The sequence below is a fragment of the Triticum aestivum genome, chromosome 6B (assembly GCF_018294505.1).
Source record: "Triticum aestivum cultivar Chinese Spring chromosome 6B, IWGSC CS RefSeq v2.1, whole genome shotgun sequence".
Classification (NCBI taxonomy): domain Eukaryota; kingdom Viridiplantae; phylum Streptophyta; class Magnoliopsida; order Poales; family Poaceae; genus Triticum; species Triticum aestivum.
The window spans coordinates 2,139,789-2,158,530 of record NC_057810.1 but is presented as its reverse complement, the minus strand read 5'-3'; the positions used below and the strand labels follow the sequence as shown (position 1 = coordinate 2,158,530).

The 18,742-nt window shown below is 45.0% G+C and overlaps 1 protein-coding gene across 4 annotated transcripts in view; it reads left to right on the top strand.

The window, feature by feature from the left end:
* LOC123135346 (putative callose synthase 6) overlaps positions 1–18,742 on the top strand; it is a 60,282-nt gene continuing 41,540 nt past the window's right edge. For 3 of the 4 annotated variants that reach the window (XR_006465937.1, XM_044554374.1, XM_044554376.1), the window contains exons 1-10: positions 2–300; positions 392–478; positions 584–694; positions 10,660–10,764; positions 10,907–10,998; positions 11,075–11,207; positions 12,110–12,229; positions 12,320–12,396; positions 12,516–12,606; positions 18,532–18,654. Coding sequence is in view for 3 of the 4 variants with exons in the window: in XM_044554374.1 (XP_044410309.1) it covers positions 244–300; positions 392–478; positions 584–694; positions 10,660–10,764; positions 10,907–10,998; positions 11,075–11,207; positions 12,110–12,229; positions 12,320–12,396; positions 12,516–12,606; positions 18,532–18,654 (996 nt within the window). In the remaining variant the exon portion in view is untranslated. Of the gene's footprint in view, positions 301–391; positions 479–583; positions 695–10,659; positions 10,765–10,906; positions 10,999–11,074; positions 11,208–12,109; positions 12,230–12,319; positions 12,397–12,515; positions 12,607–18,531; positions 18,655–18,742 lie in introns of all 4 variants that reach the window. The other variant, XM_044554375.1, reaches the window with a different exon arrangement.

Here is an 18,742-nt window from a genome sequence, read left to right as displayed (position 1 = left end):
CGCTTCCCTCCTTCATCGTACGAATGTTCCAGACATAAAAGCAAAAGAAAAAGAAGCCACATTTGGCAAATCAAGTCCTCGCAAATCCATAGCCCCAAAGCTCAAAAGTGCAGTCCCTATCCACACTCCATCAGCATATTTATTCTCCTCTTTCTCTCATAACATGCTCCCCTCAGTTCCACTCCCCTCCCTCGCCACCACCGCGTCGCGCGCCTGGTTGTGCTAAAGGGCGAGGAGTACACCATGGAGATCACGGAGGAGCCCGTGCACACCTTGGAATCAGGAAGCACTCACAACAAGGTTCTACATCCAGCAATTGCAAATATTTGATACTGCACATCCTCATATTGAAATATAATATCTTGGAGCAACTGGTTTGTCGATTGGTCAGGATGCTAAAGTGGTTGAGAAGGAGAAAGCTTACAACATTCTACCCCTGAAAATTAATGCTCCACATCCAGTAATGCAAATTCCAGAGGTCTGGTCATATAACGTGTGAATTTCGTTTGGATTATTATTGTTTTGGCTAATACGGCATTCTACCCCTGGAAATTATTGATTTCTTGTGCTGTGAAAACTGCAGATTAAAGCAGCAGTAGAGCTTCTTCACCCAATACCGGATCCATCTTCCGTGCCTGGAGAAATACGAATTCAAGATTTGCTTGATTGGCTCAGGCAAACATTTGGATTTCAGGTGTGGAACCACTGATACTTAAACTCATCATGCACTCTTAGACTATTATCTTCTTTAAAAAAATCGCAAAAAGTTGTGCTCCGTGATGCATTGGTAGAAGAAAATGTTATTTAGAAGCCCCGGGAAAAGTTATTTACATGCACCAGAAGATTAGAACATAACACACTTAAGTAATACACAACTTCTTAACAGCCGACACTTCTGTGGCCGATTCTTGTACGATGGTCGATCCGATGGTGTACTACACTTTAGTTTAAAGGATGGATGGTTGGATACGTTGCATCGTCCATAAATCGTGCAAGAAGCGTCGTCCCAGTACCAGCTCTCTAGGTGCTATGCACCTCCAGGAGCAGCGCTTCCGGTCCAACCTCCCCAACCTTTCCTCACATCTGACCGTCCGACCTGATCGTGTGGGTGATACTAGGCTACACGTTGTCGGAGACCCCCTACCTGATCCAAATCTTCCATGACATAATCTATAATTTTCTATTTTTTTATCATGATAAATTTTTTCCATCTGAAAATTCTTTCCAAGTCAAGAATATAGACCAGCTGGAAAATGTTTAGTGATTTGAATATTTTTTATGCCAACGACTCAGGAATTTAATACTCACGGTGATGGCAACATGCACTATTGGGGGATGTTGAGCTTTTTTTTTTCCTTTTTTTGAGCAAATTAAGCTTTTTTTCTTGAACATTGAAGATGGTATGAGAGGGTCCCCATCCAGAATGGGTTGGAGGCAACCAGAGGGACGAGCAAACCCTTTTAGCATTTTTTTCTTAAAGCATCAAAGAAAACATACAACCATGCTAAAAAATCTATCTATTATCTATTATCTAGTACGGAAAAATGAACGCCCATACGTGTGGGCGTTTGCACATCGCTCACACGCCGCCATCACAACTCATTTTGCCACGTATGAAAAGATGACATCAGCAGAAATCTTTTTGGTTTTCGGCTTAAAAGTATTTTATCTCCTAATTAAGAAAGCGAATTAGAAATCCATTTTCACCATTAAATCCGTCTCGAGAAGATCTTCAAAACTAGACCCCATGTTAATATGTTTGGACGGAAAAAAAATTGCTCAATAGTTGCCATGATGTTTACACTGTAGTTGCCATAGTGCTTAAACTAAAGTTGCCATGTGACAATTTTAGTTTGTAGATCATGTCAATTTTAGTTTTTTTATGATGGCAATTACAATACTTTGACCCTGAAAATATTTTTTTGTATGAATCATGGCAATTTTAAGTGCATGTATCATGGCAATTTTAGTTTATGGTGCATGGCAAGTCTAATTTCTTCATTTCCCGTTTTATAATATGTCAAAATTTCCTTTTTAATGTAGAAGAAAATAGCTGAAACATATGATGGCAACTTCAGTGTAAATATAATGGCAATTCATGTGCAATAGACACGACAACTTTTAACCAAAAAAATTTCATCGAAATACATTGATGTAAGATCCGGTTTCTAAAATCTCGTCACGAGGGATTTAATGGTGAAAACGGATCTTCAATCGGAATTTTCATTTAAGAGATAAAACATTTTAAAAACAGAAAATCCAAAAAGATTTTTACATGCATGCATGCGGTGACATGGTGTAGTCTGTGTGTTATACAGCGTGTGGGTGGGTTTGGCTCCCACCACACGTGTGGGCGTTAACATTGTCCATCTATTATCTATCTATCTACTCCCTCCGTCCCAAATTACTCGTCGCAGAAATAGATGTATCTAGAACTAAAATACATCTAGATACATCCATATCTGCGACAAGTAATTCGGGGCGGAGGGAGTATTATTTAATTAAAACAGAAGTCAAACAAGCCATCACATTTGCCCACATACATTAAATTATCACAAACGTAAATTTTAGATATTAACGGCTGAGATTTAATAGATGTAGCATTACACATAAAAAATTATCACGGACGAAAAGTTTGACACATAACATGTCACGGACAAATATTCCAACATGTCTTTCATGTGCCTTTCTATTAAAAAATCAATCTGAGAAACAGCCAGACATACGTTTATAGGCGGAGATAAACTGTACGGCAGCTCACCCGTAGAAAACAGCTACCAAGGCAGCCTACTGTGGCAGAGTCTGATTAAAAAGGATACCAAGTAAGGGACATACCGGAGCAAAAAAGGCAGCCAATCCGATTCATAAAAAAAGTCATCAGGGAAGGAACGTACGGCAGCATGGAGTCCGCTTCAAGAAAAAAGACCACCAAGGAAGGAAGCGTATAAGTACAGAATACGTGCACTGATTGGTTTGTGCATTATAAAATATTGTCTTCACTCTTGGTTAGTGCTTTACGTTGGGATAACACACGCAAAACTATTGGAGAACCAATGAATATCCCAATCATGTAAGCTCGATGAGTTCAATTTCTAGTAGTAGTTTTGTTGAAGGGGACTGGTGAGAGAAAAATTGAGTTGATTTTTTTTATAGAAAGTTATGATGGAGGTGTGATAGCCATACATACTACTATCAAGGAAAAATTGCAAAGTTATAGAGTACTTATAAACATCCGAATCATCTATGATTGATGAATTCGATATATAGTTAGTTTAAATTATGTATTTTCAAGTAAAAAATAGACATGGGAACGACCATGTGAAAGGATATAAAATGTTAATGGATAAGAGAAATAGCCCATCCATTTCAAAATATAAGGCACATAAGGAAACATGAAATCAGTATTTAGAACCTCTGACCACTAATATATACAAAAATATATGGGTAGGAGATAAGAATAACAATGTGGTATTGACCTAAAACACTTTCTTTCGACAAAGGTATTTTTACTAAAATTTTTATTACGTTAAGTATCACAAATAAAATAGATAACAGCACTAAATCGAAGACGGTTTTCTAAGAGAGGAACAATAAAAATATAGGAAAATAAAAACAATAAAAAAACTATTGGGAGAAGATAGATGACACGATAAAAAGGACTATAGACTACAATAGAAATGGTCGAATGACTTTCATCTATTAAAGTAGAAGTTCTTTGACCTAATGACCAAAAATGAGTCTGTCAAGCGAATTAACATGTCTGTGGAATATGATATTTATACAAATTTATCTGTACATTGACATATGAGAAAGACAATGTAGAATTGAATAAAATAGAAGAAAATTTACCATTTTGGAAAAAAATTACAGACAAAGAACAAAAATCATGAAAATATATAATAACTTTGCGGGCACGGATGCAGATGCCACCACAATGATAATGATGAGGTGATGTCGAAACATAAAATCATGCAGAGGTGTAGGACACCGATTTTTTGATTTAGTTCTTCGGTAAAACTTTAATTATAAATCTTTAATATACTGAAAATTACTATCCATCCTTTGGGGATATTGCCAACCAATAGTCTACAATAAAAAATAGACAGAGAAGAATGTGTGTTTCAAAACTTTATAAAAAATTGGTGTGAATAACCTAATAATATTCAAATTTACCTGGTGAAATAACATCTATATATGAATAATTTGCTTTCAATACTGTCATTCTATAAAGGATATCATATTAAAATAATGATCAAACAATTGATTTGGAGACAATATTAAAGTATAAAATATAATGTGTAGATATATGTCGAAAGTGTAGCGCGCAAATGCGCAGGTGACCCTGCTAGTTGTGCTATACTTGAGGATACAAACAAAATACAAAATACGTTAACTATTTAAGAGAGTGGTTTTTCAGCTCCGGCACTAGTAGAAAACGGAGCTTTATTACTGGTTTGTAAGGGCCTTTAGTGCCGGTTCTGCAACTGGCACTAAAGGGTGAAGAGTAAAGCCCCCCCTAGTCCCGGTTCAACACGAACCACTAGTAAAGGCCCACCATGTGGCGCGAGCCCGCGCCGTGGTATGGGGGTCCTTTAGTCCCAGCTGGTAACACCAAGCGGTACTAAAGGTTTTTTTTAAATTTTTTGATTTTTTTTTTATTTTTTTATGATTTTCAATTTTGTGAATTATTTAATGATTTAGTCTCTAATCACCCCTCATAACTGCTCAACCATGGATTACTCATCCCATATTGTCTAACTTCCCGGCCGGTCACCCATCATCTCACTACTCCAGCTTGAGCATGCTTAACTTTCGAATTCTATTCCCCCTAGTTTCCAAGTCTGCACTTGTTGTTTTCCTGACAATAGTAAGCTGTCAATCCTATTAATCCTTAGGAGTTTAGCTTGAGCATTAGGTCACACGTTTCACCGTTTGAGTTTGAAACTATTATTCTAAAAAACAATAATTATTTAGTAACACTAATATTTCTTAAATAAGTAGTTTGACCATAGTTTGACCAAATTTGACAAAAATTCAAAAAACTAAAATAATTATGTAGTAAGACTAGTATTATTGAATAATTATTTAGTAACACTAATATTTCTTGAATAAGTAGTTTGACGAATGTTTGACCAAAATTAAAAAAATACTGAAATTTGAGCATATCTTTTTTTCCTTTTAGAATTTCAAGATTCTAAAAATTTGCAAAACGTCCTATGGCCATTAAAATCGGATGCGGATCTTCATGTTGAACATTTTGATATATTATACTTTTTTTCGACATCGTATGCAAAAGATATAGTCGTTTTACTTTTTATCACACTTTTTTGCAAAACATGTCCAAATTTATGTTTTTAAATTTTCCTAACTAGTAGATGTTGTAACATAACTACATCTTAAATTATTTTAATTTTTGAAGTTTTTATCATTTTCTTTTGTTTTTTCAAAAACTGAAATGGCGATACACGGGAGGGGGGGGGGTAGAGTTTGAAAATTTCCCTATAGTGTCGGTTTGTGTCTCCAACCGGGACTATATGTTAAGACCCCTTTACTGCAGGTTTGTGACACAAACCGGGACTATAGGTTGGACCTTTAGACCCGGTTTGTGTCACAAAACTGGCACTAAAGGGGCTCGTGGGGGCCCGGCCTGACGCCAGCCTGCCACCACCGCTTTAGTACCGATTCGTGGCACCGGCCGAACAGCTCGATTGTCGTAGTCAGGGGTTGTGCTACAACTGCGATGAGCCCTACGTGTCGGGCCACGTCTGCTCGCGGCAATTCTACTTGGAGGTTGCGGACTACGTCGAGGAGGCCACCGCCGAGGGGCTCGACGCCCTTGCCGCCTCCGACACCGTGGATGTTGCGCTAGCTCCCGCTCTTGCGAGTGCACTCGTCGTCTCCCTCCTTGCCCTCGTGGGAATACAAGCGGAGAAGACTATGCTGCTGCTGGTAACGATCCACGGTGAGCGCCTCCTATATCTACTAGATATGTTCTCCACACATAACTTTCTGCCCGCGTCGACCATGCGCTGCCTGGCGCTCCAGCCAATGGGCGGGGAGCAACTCTGGGTCACCGTCGCTAACGGTGATCGCCTCCACTTTCACGGGATTGCGCGGCATGTCCCTATCAGCGTCGACGACAAGCACTTCACCATCAAGTGTGTCGGCATCGACTTGGGCTGCTTCGACTTCATCCTCAGCGTCGACTTTTTGCGGACTCTGGGTCCCATCCTCTGGGACTTCGACACCATGATGATGGTCTTCTAGCCCCTGGGTCGCCACGTTCGCTCTATGGGCATGGGTGGCCCTTCCTCAGCGGCGCCCCACCCACAGCTGACGACGGCCGCTGCCGAGCCCGAGCATCCCCTGTTGGCTCGTCTCTTGTAGCAGCACAGCGACCTCTTCGAAGATCCCTAGGGTATCCCGCTAGCCCGGGTCTGCGACTACCGCATCCACCTGCTCCCTCGCACAGCGCCCTTGCCGATGCGTCCATACCGCTACCCCCAGCTGCAGAAGGACGAGCTGGAGCGCCGGTGCGCGGTCATGCTTGCCCTGGGCATCATCCAGATTTTGACCTCACCGTTCTCAGCGCCGGTTCTCCTCGTTCGTAAGATGGACGACACGTGGCGCTTCTGCATCGACTATTGTGCTCTTAACGCCAGGACGCTCAAGGCCAAATTTCCATTTCTGGTCATGGATGAACTCCTGGACGAGCTACATGGGGCACACTTGTTCACCAAGCTCGACCTTCGCTCGGGATATCACCAGGTGTGGATGCACCCGTATGATGTCGCGAAGACGGCCTTCTTCACTCATCACGGCCACTTCGAGTTCTTGGTGATGCCCTTTGGCCTCTCCAATGCACCGGCAACATTTCAGGTCTTGATGAACGATGTCCTCCGCCCCTACATGCATCGGTTTGTGCTTGTTGTCTTTGATGACATTCTTATCTACAGCTCATCCCGGGCGTAGCACCTACATCACATGGCCGTTGTCTTCAACGAGCTTTGAGTGCACCATCTGCACCTCAAGCACTCGTTCGGTACGACATCGGTCGCCTACCTCGGCCATGTCATCTCGGTGGAGGGTGTCTCCATGGAAGCCGACAAGGTGGCGACCGTCGTGGTGTGGCCAATGCCTCGCCGCGGGCCCTACACGGCTTCCTCGGCCTCGTGGGCTACTACCGGAAGTTCATCCGGGAGTTCGGCCTCATCGCGGCTCCACTCATGCGCCTGCTCTGCCGCGATGTCTTCTCTTGGGATACGGAGGTGACTGAGGAGTTCGCGACCCTCAAGCAGGCCCTCACTACGGGGCCGGTCCTCGAGATGCCTGACTTTGACAAGCTCTTCGTGGTGGACTACAACGCCTCAAGCATGGGGTTTGGCGCCGTCCTACATCAGGGCGACGGGCCACTCGCATTCTTCAGCAAGCCCTTTGTCGCGCGCCACCACAAGCTCGCGGCCTACGAGCGGGAGCTCATCGGCTTGGTGGTGCACCACTGGCGGCCGTATCTATGGGGGCGGTCGCTCCGTATCCGCACGAACCACTACAACATCAAGTTTCTGCTGGACCAACGCCTCTCCACCGTGCCACAACATCAGTGGATCAGCAAGCTCCTCGGCTTCGACTTCACCGTTGAGTACCGTCCGGGTCGCCTCAACACCGTGGCAGACGCGTTGTCCCATGGCGACACCGACCTTGATACGGTCCTCCGCATCCACTTGGGACCCTCTTTCGCCTTTATCGACGACACCCGCCGAGCTACCGCTAGCGCACGAATGTGCAGCTCCTCCTTCAGCTCCTCGTGGATGGCGACCTGGAGGAGCCGTGGCGGCTCGCCGACGGTCTGCTCTTGCACGGGCGCCGGCTCTTCATGCCGGATCGTGGCGACCTCCGTCACAAGGCCTTGCTGCTGGCCTACTCGGCGGGCCACGAGGGCATGCAGAACACCCTCCACCGTCTCCGAGAAGATTTCTACATCCTCGACTATCATGCGCTGGTGAGGAACTGGGTGCGGTCTTGCGTGACATGCCAACACAACAAGACGGAGACACTGCAGTCGGTGAGGCTTCTACAGCCTCTTGAGGTGCCCTCGCAGGTCTGGGCCGACATCTCCTGTGACTTAATCGAGGGCCTCCCCAATGTGGGCGGCAAGTCCGTCATCCTTATGGTGGTCGACCGCTTCTCCAAATATGCACACTTCATCGCGCTCAGCCATCCCTACACCGCCACGGTGAAAGATCCAATCATCGACCGCCCCCACGGGTTTCCGCCCTCGATCGTCAGCGACCACGACCCGGTGTTCACGGGACATGTCTGGCGCGATCTGTTTCGGTTGGAAGGCGTGATGTTGCGCCACAGTACGGTATTCCACCCCCAGACAGACGGACAATGTGAGGTGGTCAACAAGGTGATAGCTATGTACTTACGTTGTGTTATAGGTGATCGCCCACGTGCATGGGTCGAATGGCTCTCCTGGGCGGAGTACTGCTACAACACCTCCTACCACTGCGCCCTGTGTGCCACGCCCTTCTAGGTGGTCTACGGTCATCCTGTGCCACCCATCTTGTCGTTCCAGCCTGAGACGGCCTAGACCGAGGCGGTGGCCGAGCTTCTCCGCGACAGGGATGAGATCCTTGCTGAGGTGCGCCAGCGTCTCCTCCAGGCCCAACAGCTGTCCAAGAAGTACTACGACGCCCACCATCGCGAGGTGGAGTACACGGTGGGCGACTAGGTGTGGCTGCGCCTACTCCACCGCTCTACGCACTCACTGGACCCGCGCGCAAAGCGCAAGCTGGGTCCCCGCTATGCGGGACCGTTTCCGGTGTTGGAGCGCATCGGCAATGTCGCATACCGCCTTCAGCTACCTCCGGGCACTCACATCCATGACGTTTTCCATATGGGCTTGTTGAAGCCTTTCCGAGGCGAGCCACCAGCGGCCACGCCGGATGTTCCTATGACCTCAAAGGGCCCTCCACTTCCCGGTCCAGTGATGGTTTTGAAGGCCCAACAGAGCCGGGGTGCGTGGCGCTTGTTGATTCAGTGGCAGGGACTTCCGGAGGAGGACGCCAGTTGGGAGAACCTCGACGAGTTCCGCAAGCATTTTCCCGACTTTCAGCTCTAGGATGAGCTCTTTGCGCAGGCGAGGAGAGATGTTATGACTGGCATACACTATAGCCAGAGGAGACCTCTTGGCGCATGCAGTTAGGGGCCCAGCCCAAGTTATCTTATCGTGTTAGCGGCTTAGCCCAATTATCCGATTCTTAGGAAGATTATATAAACTCATGTACGGACACGTTTTGAGATTAAGCAGAAGCAATCATATTTGCTCGGCTTCCTGAAGGGAGCCGGGAGACCTAACCCTAGCCGCCACCCCTACGCCCTCTCTCCCTCTCGCACGCGCGACGGCGGCACCCCAGCGCCTGCCGCGTCGCCTTCCTCCACGCCAACCTCCCTTCCACCCCTATAACTTGAGAGCTCGTCCTGGTAGGGACCCGGTTCCTCTCAGCCGAGGTCTTCGACGGTAGCGCGCCTGAGCCAGCCAGGAGCGGGATGATATATCAGTCAGTGGTACTGTAGCAGAACGGCTCGATCTTGCTGAAATGCACATGGTAGGGAAGAAGAGAAACCTGCGGCGACAGCGACAAGCGCGTGAGAAGGAATCAACTGTGGCGAGCGGGGAGAAGAGAAACCAGAAGCGGCACATGAGAAGGAATTGGCTGCAGTGAGCGCATGCATGACGGAGGGAGACATGGGGCCGGCGGGAGCAGGTGCCCGTGCTCTGGATCCATGGCTTGGTTTCCTCGTCCCTATGGCGGGCGGCTGGAGGCCGCCTTTCGGTGGTGCGCCCACCAGGCTCGGCGAATAGGACGCCGCCCTTCTCTAGGTCGGCTCGCATCCTCGTAGGCCTATTCGCTATTATCCGCTTTAAACTACACTCGATTTTATACTACACTCGATTTGATCTGTTGCTCCATCTCATCGTCCCTCGATCAGTCATCCGTCCGGGGTGAGGCGACCAGTGTTGGCAGCGGTGGTAGAGATGGGTTGAAGGGGCAGGCTTGTCCGGCGTGGGACGAGACAGCGTCCGCGGCCACCTGCCGGCTGGTCTGCTATGACTGCCCGGCCTTGCCCCTCTCTCGATCAGATCTCTCTTTCTGTTTGTCCCTAAATCGGACTTGATACCAATCTCGTTCATGGCTTCACTGTCTCGATCTGATCTCTCTCTTTATTTGAGCAAAGGCGTTGATATCGATCATTGTCATCCCGCATCGGGGAGGGTGGGATCACCAGCACCCGCAACGGAGAGGTCCGCGTATGAGCGGGATGACATAAAAAAATCGGCCAGACGGATAGAAGACTAAATGGACCAGGACAGAAGACCAAACGGACCAGGCCAATCTCAGCCGTCAATCTTTATAATTAACATAAAATTAATGAACACAAAAGTTGTGACGTTTGGAGAACTATGAAAGCTTCCTCCATTTAGTATTCGGTAAAGATTGGCATTTTTTATTTGTTTTGTGCTCTAGTAAAGAAGTAATCTGGTGGGTCGTCAGTTTGATGGCTATGTCCCGACTGCCGGGGCTCTATTTGTGCACGTTCTCTTTAATTTTTTTTCTTTTTGCTAAAGCTCTGTAATCGTTTTCATTGTTGTAGAAAGACAATGTAGAGAATCAAAAGGAGAATTTGATCTTGCTGCTTGCCAACATTCAAATGAGAGAAGGGCGTACTGCCCGTCACGGTGAAAGATCCAATCATCTGGTGAATTATTTCATCTAGACATGTTCTTAATTTACTAATGTTAAATAAATATTACTTGTTGCAACCTGTTGGAATATAATTTCCAGTGCCGATTATTTTAAACATGTTAATCGAATTCATGAATTTCCACTGTGACTTGCAGATACAAACTAGTACAGTGATATACTTGATGAAGAAACTTTTCCAAAATTACATTTCCTGGTGCTGTTATCTGGATTTGGAGTCAAACATCAAGTAATGTACCTGTTTATTTCACATCTGTTGCAAAGAGTGACCAACCTCGTTAACTATAAAAAATATTGCATTGCAGAATTCCAAGCAGTGCCACCAAGCCCGCCACACAACAACCAGAACTTCTTTATGTTGGGTTGTATTTTCTCATCTGGGGTGAAGCTTCAAATGTTCGTTTTATGCCTGAATGCCTTTGTTATATATTCCACCGTGTAAGTGCTAAACTGTGTGCTTGTATCTGAGATTTCTACATATAATAAATTCTCTGCAGGTGATATATTTCAGAAGCTCTGCTTGCTATTTTATTGAAAAGCTAGTATGTTTAGTTTCCTTTTTGCGCAGCGTCACTATTGCTATCAAGGCACTAAATACCAAATCTAGCTTTTGTTTGGTGTACATGTCAACCTCATCGAGTTATTCATGTCATTTAGATCACACAGGTCTATGGACTGTATAAATTTCATCCTATGAAGAAGAAATTTCTTGTGATGCACTGTACGTTATTATGTTATACATCACTGAAGTCATTTGAAAAATAATAATTTATGATTTTATTTGAGAAAAATCCAAAGCTTTATGTACTGAAACTGTAGTAAAAAAGTTAATTACACACGCAAGCTGGCTGAGCAAAACCAAAAAAGAACGAATACAAATCTGAGTATAGTCGTGCATAATACATCCCTACTCACCGATGCAAAATGAGAGCTTTTTTTGGTAAACCATATTATTATGGAAGATCTATTCATGAGTGTTTCTTTGAAGATTCTTGCCACTGGGTTATTATTTAATCCTACACTTTTGCGCAGTAGGCAGAGTGAGGTATCGTTTTCTGCAATTTCTTGTTCAATATTTTTTTTTATATTTTTATGGGTGACCATAAACTGCACGGAAACTGTGTCGACTGAATTAAAGAAAATAAGAGGTGGTTTTACGGATAATATGTTCTTGTTCAATTTTTTATGTATTTTGCTGTTCATTATTTAATATCTATTTCAGACATATTCAAAAATGGAACTACATACATTATTTTTCCATAAATTGACCCTATGGTGGGTATGTCTTAACATATATTGACTGAATAATTTATCTTGATTCCTCTAAATTGATGAGCCAGATGGCAAGGGATTTATATGGCATAATGTCTAGTTCTTTTGACCCACTCTTTCGGCCAGACGGGCGGGATGATGCATTTCTAAAGCTAGTTATTCAACCCATCTATAATGTTATCCAGAAGGCATGTGCTCTCATGCTATATGGTTTTTGTTTTCTTTCCTAAATTTTCTTTGACATTGTTTATTTCTTTCATGTTCATTTGATGTAAAAGGAAGCTCTAGTCAATAAACATGGCAACGTGAGCTACTCAAAGTGGAGAAACTATGATGACCTGAATGAATTCTTTTGGTAAGTTGTTCTTAATAGTTAAATTTATTGTGCTTCCAAATACTAAGAGCTAAGCAATTTAGGAAACAAATACCATTTCTTACTTGCACCTTTTTTGTCATACACCTCCACACATTAAGGTTGAAGAAATGCTTTAATCAGCTTGGATGGCCAATGGATCTAGGATCTGACTTTTTTGCGGCAGCTGAGAAAATGAAAACTGAAACTGAGGTTACTCACTAATCTTTTGCATTGTTCTTTTGTGCACGAGATACCATCCCCAATCTGACGAAAAAATGATTGTTTTTTATATTGATTTTGCGTTGCAAGATTTTATATTGGAGTAACATATATAGCATGCGTCATTAACCTTCATAACCTCGTTTTGTCTATTATAGTAACTGATGGGAAATAGACTAAACATTGAAGTATATCTGTGGTGAACTTTCGAGATTGAAAATACAAAAGTCTTTCTTATCTGGTTTGATATATTTTTGATAGAACTTCGTGTGAACCTATTTCTCCCTCAACCGCATCTGTGCTCCCTAAATTGTAAAGTACCGATTTTTCCGGTTCAGCGAGCTATGTGCTGCCCCGCAGACACCATCGCTACAAGTGGCAAACTCGGGACACCAACATACAATTTTGGTCACTACTGAACCATTCCCTACATTCCCAAGTTACCGGCGATTCGGCCCATCAATGATTGCATTTGCTAATCAAGTCAGGAATCATGAAGTAATCAGTGACCCTAGTAAGCATATATGCCACAGGATTCCAAGCCCCACTCACTAGTTTAGGGGATAACCACGGACCTAATGAATTCTCCATCTTTGTGTCTTGCACACCCCCTTCCCACTGGTTAAAATCAGATTTAGTTTAGGGGATAACCACGGACCTAATGAATTCTCCATCTTTGTGTCTTACGCATAAGGAATTCGGGATAGAGGCCACCTCAGCGTTTTATGCTGGCCTTCCAACATTTTTGAGCTATGGTGCAAATGGAAACACATTGAGGGACCACCCACGTATATAATTCAGCTGAGGGAGGAAAACAAGAGAAGACATACTTTTAGAGCATCTATAGCCCATCCCCTCTAATTCATTAATCCTTAGAAAATCCTTATGGAATTAAGCCCTACCCAGATCTTCCCCTATATATTTAGTGCCTCAAATTTTAGCATCCATCTCTCAAAAGTTACTCTTGGGACTAAATTTGCTCTGGAAATATCAAGTATTAGTATTATCCCTCTACTATCACATCCATGTCTGTCTTCCAGCGACTCTCGTGCTTGTGCTGGATGTCACCAACGGCGCCCTCGTGTGTCATCGAACTGGGTCCTATATAATATGTTTGGGTAGTTCAATTTAAATTGTCAAAACATCTTAAATTTAAAAATTGAGGTACTATGAACTCCCACCCCAACATGGACAGCTCTTAGCCTGATACAACGAAGACATGTAGTACTGAACTTGATAATTTTTCCAGTCTTATTAGACAACAGCTCCTAAATGGATACAACTAAGGCATGTACTACAGACACGTATATGACTTGATAACTAGGACATGTTTAGGAATTTAGATTAGTTCCAACAATCCCTCCCCAATCCAAACTTGTTGTATCCTTGTGCTCTCCTTGATCTTAACTCGTTGTAGTTTCACAATATGTCGACAAATCGACAGAACACAAGTGTATGACCGCTCTGGAAACATGCGCTCTGGAAACATCTAGTTCACCTCTCTTGCTTGGCCACTGCCTTGCATTCGGTTCCCCCATAGTTCTATTGTACTTACTTACACTAGATTCGCCTTCCTTTGGTCGCGCACCTCACTAGTTTATGATGCCTTTGCCTACGACCGTCTCCTTTCGGCATCGCACCAAATCCACACTGACCGCAACCAAGGAGCTCCAGGTGGACATCGACATCACTTACGAAACATTGTGGACACTGCTTCAACTGAACACTTGTCCACGGAGACAAACACTTTGACACGCCGATGACCCACAAACGCGATGACGAGCGAATGTGCTAACTTGCACGACTCCGTGACTCATCGAATTCTCCTCGGCGATGATCTTAACTAGTTCTAGAACTGCAAAAAAGGTGCAACGTATTAGGGCAGGCCCATCGGCTAGGAAGCCCGGTGTTGGGCAGGCCTCAGGGCCAAGGGGGCTTCACGGCTTTCCGGCTCAGGGGAGGAGCCCTGGATCCATGCTCGAAGGGAGAGGGACCATCTTGGCGTAGAAGGAAATAAAACCATGAAGTGAGGTCGGTTAGGAGCGTGTAGAGCCTAGCTCTCGTCTCCTATATAAGGCGAGGATAGGGTTAGCCATTCCCATTGACTCCATAAATCATACTCTTGGTAGTCACAATGACATCACCTTGTAACCCCCTCACACGAAGTGTTCCCATACCAATACAAAACACAAATAAGGACGTAGGGTATTACCTCACCCTGAGCGATCGAACGTGGGTATCCTCCTTGTTCGTACACCCTTCTGGTACTACTGACCACATTTGCCACCCTGCTGATGGTACACACCGTTTCATGTATTGTCAATTGGCGCGCCAGGCAGGAATATGTTGGCCGAACACCGACCATAGATCGATCTCTAGTTATGCCCGATGACTTCATGCTGGCGAAATGTTCATCTTTGGCTCCTTCCGGTTAGTGGCCGCCGGCCGGGGTATCATCTAAGACTTCGCCTTCCGCTGTCGGCTCCATGCACTTCGGGAGCCTTGATTTTCACTTCGACTAGCAGGGTGACACTGCGTGGCTCAATAGCCCTCCACCACCCCTGCCGTTAGAGGCTATGCCAAGCCTGGACATTCTCAGAGTGGTTGGATCTTCAACAATCCACCGTCCTGCCTGTTCGCAGAGTGTCCACATGATCTTCTAGGGAAACGACACACAACGGGCTTAGAAGCTTACATGTGTCGTGGTCTACGCAATCATGCCGGGAACCGCACTGACCATCTGGCTTGCATCCCCCAACCGTGAAAATTCACCCTGGGGCCCGATCTGATCGTCGACGGCTTCCACTTCGCCCGAGTCTTGGTTAACGGGACAGATGGATAAATGTCATCTTCCCCGACACCCTAGCAAAGATGGTATTTTCTATGTCCCATGTGATCCACTCACCAACCGGCTTCCATGGTTTGTATGTGGTTAACAGACATCAAATCCTTGAACCACTTGATATGGAGGTCATCTTTGGAGACGATCTAAACTTTAGGTCAGAAAAAATCCGCTTCGAAGTTGCACCATTTCGTACAGGCTGCAGCATCATCCTCGCCAGTCCCACCTATGGGACGCTCATGGTTCCACCTTCGTACTCTTATCACTAGCTCAAGATACTGGGGTTGAATGGTACGATCACCGTCAATGGCAGCACAAAACATGCACATCAAGCAAAAGTCGCGAACGTTGAACTCGCAGAGGCCACCCTAGCTTTCGCAGAGCTCAAAGAAATCACAAAAATTGTAGGTCCGGACTCAGCAACCTACCCCACAAGACCAAGACCAAGCCCAGATTGGCCTTCCAACTGACTGAGGAAACAAAGCAATTTTAGGTGCACCCCAAAGATCCAATGAACACAATGATTATAGGGTGCGGGGACCTGAGCCCGCACCAGGAGGCCACTCCCCTATAGTCCGAGAGGAACAATGGAGACATCTTGGCCAAGAAGCCCGTAGATATGACAGTGATGCCCGCTAGCAGAGCACGACATGATGCTTCAGAAGGATACTAGCCCATCAAGCAGGCCCCCCGATGTTTCACCACACAACAAATATGAGCTATCGGAGAGAGAAAATCACCTGGCTCCTAGCTCCATGATTTATCTCGGAGGTCGCCAATCCCGAGTGGTTGGCCGACCCGGTGATCTTCAGTAAGAAGAACAAGTCCTAGCGCAAGTGCGTTGACTACATGAACCTCAACCAAGCATGCCCAAAGGCGCATTACCCTTACCCCATAATGACTAGACCATATAATCCACCGTGTGCTGCAAAAGACACTGCTTCCTGGATGCTTATTCTGGCTACCATCATATTAGGATGGAGTCCGACAAAGAGATAACTTCCTTTATCACACCCTTCTTGCCTTTCTTTATGTGACAATGCCCTTCAGGCTCTAGAACGCCGGACTAACATATCAATGCACCATGCAGAAGTGTCTGCATCACTAGATCGGCATCAATGTTGAAGCATTTGTCGACCACATCATTATAAAACCAACCAGTGGAACAAACCTCCTAGCCAACCTCGAGAAAACTTTTGCAAATTCATGTCGGTTAAGTATGAAACTAAACCCAGCAACGTGCGCCTTCGGGGTCCCCTATGGAAAGCTACACGGTTTCTTTGTCTCCTGGCAAGGCATGGAGGCAAGCTTGGAGAAAAGCAAGGCCATCGTCGAGCTCGAGCCAGCTGGCACAGTATGAGGACTCCTTAAACTCACGGGATGTGTATCGGCCTTAAGACAGTTCGTATGCTCGCATGGAGAAAAAACACTCGCGTTATACCAGCTCCTACACAAAGGCGGTAAAGTCCACTGTAGTGACGAAGCAAAGGACATGCTTGCGGAACTCAGGTGGCTCCTGCAATCCAACCCACCGCTGGGCTCCCAGACGAACTGATGCTGCTGTACAGGTGGTACACATAGCAGTAAACTGGAAGAGCAAGGAAAGGCACAGCGGGTCAACCATTCAGTATACCACGTCAGTGAAAGTAATATCTCCGTCCAAAACCCGTTAACCACATTACAAGAAAATCACATATGACGTATTCATGGCAGCCCGGAAGCTGTGCCACTATTTTCGGGGAAACCCAATCATGGTGGTCACCCATGCCTTGCTGTCAGACGTCATCAACAACAACGACGCCACCAGACCCATGGCCAAGTGGGAAGTCGAGCTCTTAAAATTCGAGCTCACGTACAAGACCCGATCAGCCATCAAGTCTCAAGCAATCGCCAACTTCAGCGTGAAGTAGAGCAAAGCATAGGAGATACCACAAAACGTTGACCACGAGCACAGACTGAAGTACTTCTATGGATCCATGACCGTCAACTGCCTAGATTGCTTTTTCGAGTATGGGCGCTTTTATTATCTCAAAATGTAGCATCAAAGTGATACAAAGCATTAAGAGTATCACCCGGCCTCTGCATAACTAGGATGCACACAGCCAAACACCAGTAGTCTGATAAACAGAAAGATAAAAGACCGACAATTCGGCAACAGTAGAGTCCATAGAACCGACACTATGCCTATATCGAAAGAGATGGTGGACCGGGCCGGAGATTATGCTGCCATCAATGTTGGGTAAAAACCTCTGTTGCCACCTGCTCCAACAGCGTACACACCACCTTGAATAGCGGTTGGTACTCCGCGCGTTGTAGCGTACACCACGTACAAAGCGAGTGCGTACAACGAAAAATAACCTGCAAAGGAGAAACATTTTTGTCATTAAAAACAACATCATTTCTACATAGCCAAAGCGACCTCCCACCCTTATTAGCGTTTTGTACCTATTTGAAATACCATTCAGCCAATGACCAAAAATATTGGCAACACTTGTGGGCGGATACAAATTTGACGCTATTTGGATGGCTGACCACGTAGAACGTGCAACCTTACAGTGAAAAAAGAGGTGTTTAATTGTCTCGTCATGAGTACAAAAACAACACTTCGTACTTCGCTTAGCTACCCAGCCTCAAGTAATCTGCTTCCTGTTTGTATTCATTAGTCTGCAGCTACCCAACGCTTGTTAGTTTTTACTACTTGGTCGCTACTATCGTTGTCACTTCCCCATGAACTGATTGACACTCATCTGAGTGATGTAAGCAACCTGTAACATGCCATATTGCTACTGAGCATGTTGTATTGCACGGGGCTCTAGACCAATATATCGTTCATGTACAGGTGTTATATCAGGATATCTCTCGTATACAATATGGTAATATAAGCAGCTATAATACACACATAACAAATTTTGGTCTGTATTCCCTTTTTAATGGTGACATAATTATTTAGACACTAAGTGGACAAGTATGCATTTGCACTCATTGACTCGGATGCATGTTGCCGAAGACATTGATAAAATCTACTTATATTTGACAAGATAGTCGAACTAATTTTAGTTGTATACACTATGCAGCCACATGGTCATGCGGTTAGCACACCGAGGATGTCCAAAATTAATTTTGTGGAAGTTCGTACATTTTTGCACCTCTTCAGAAGCTTTGATCGACTGTGGGCTTTCTTTGTCTTAGCTTTCCAGGTATATCTATTGGCCTTTGATGACTAAATTCAAATTATTACCCCCTCCATCTTTTCATGCAACGCCGCTTATTATTTTGGATTTAATT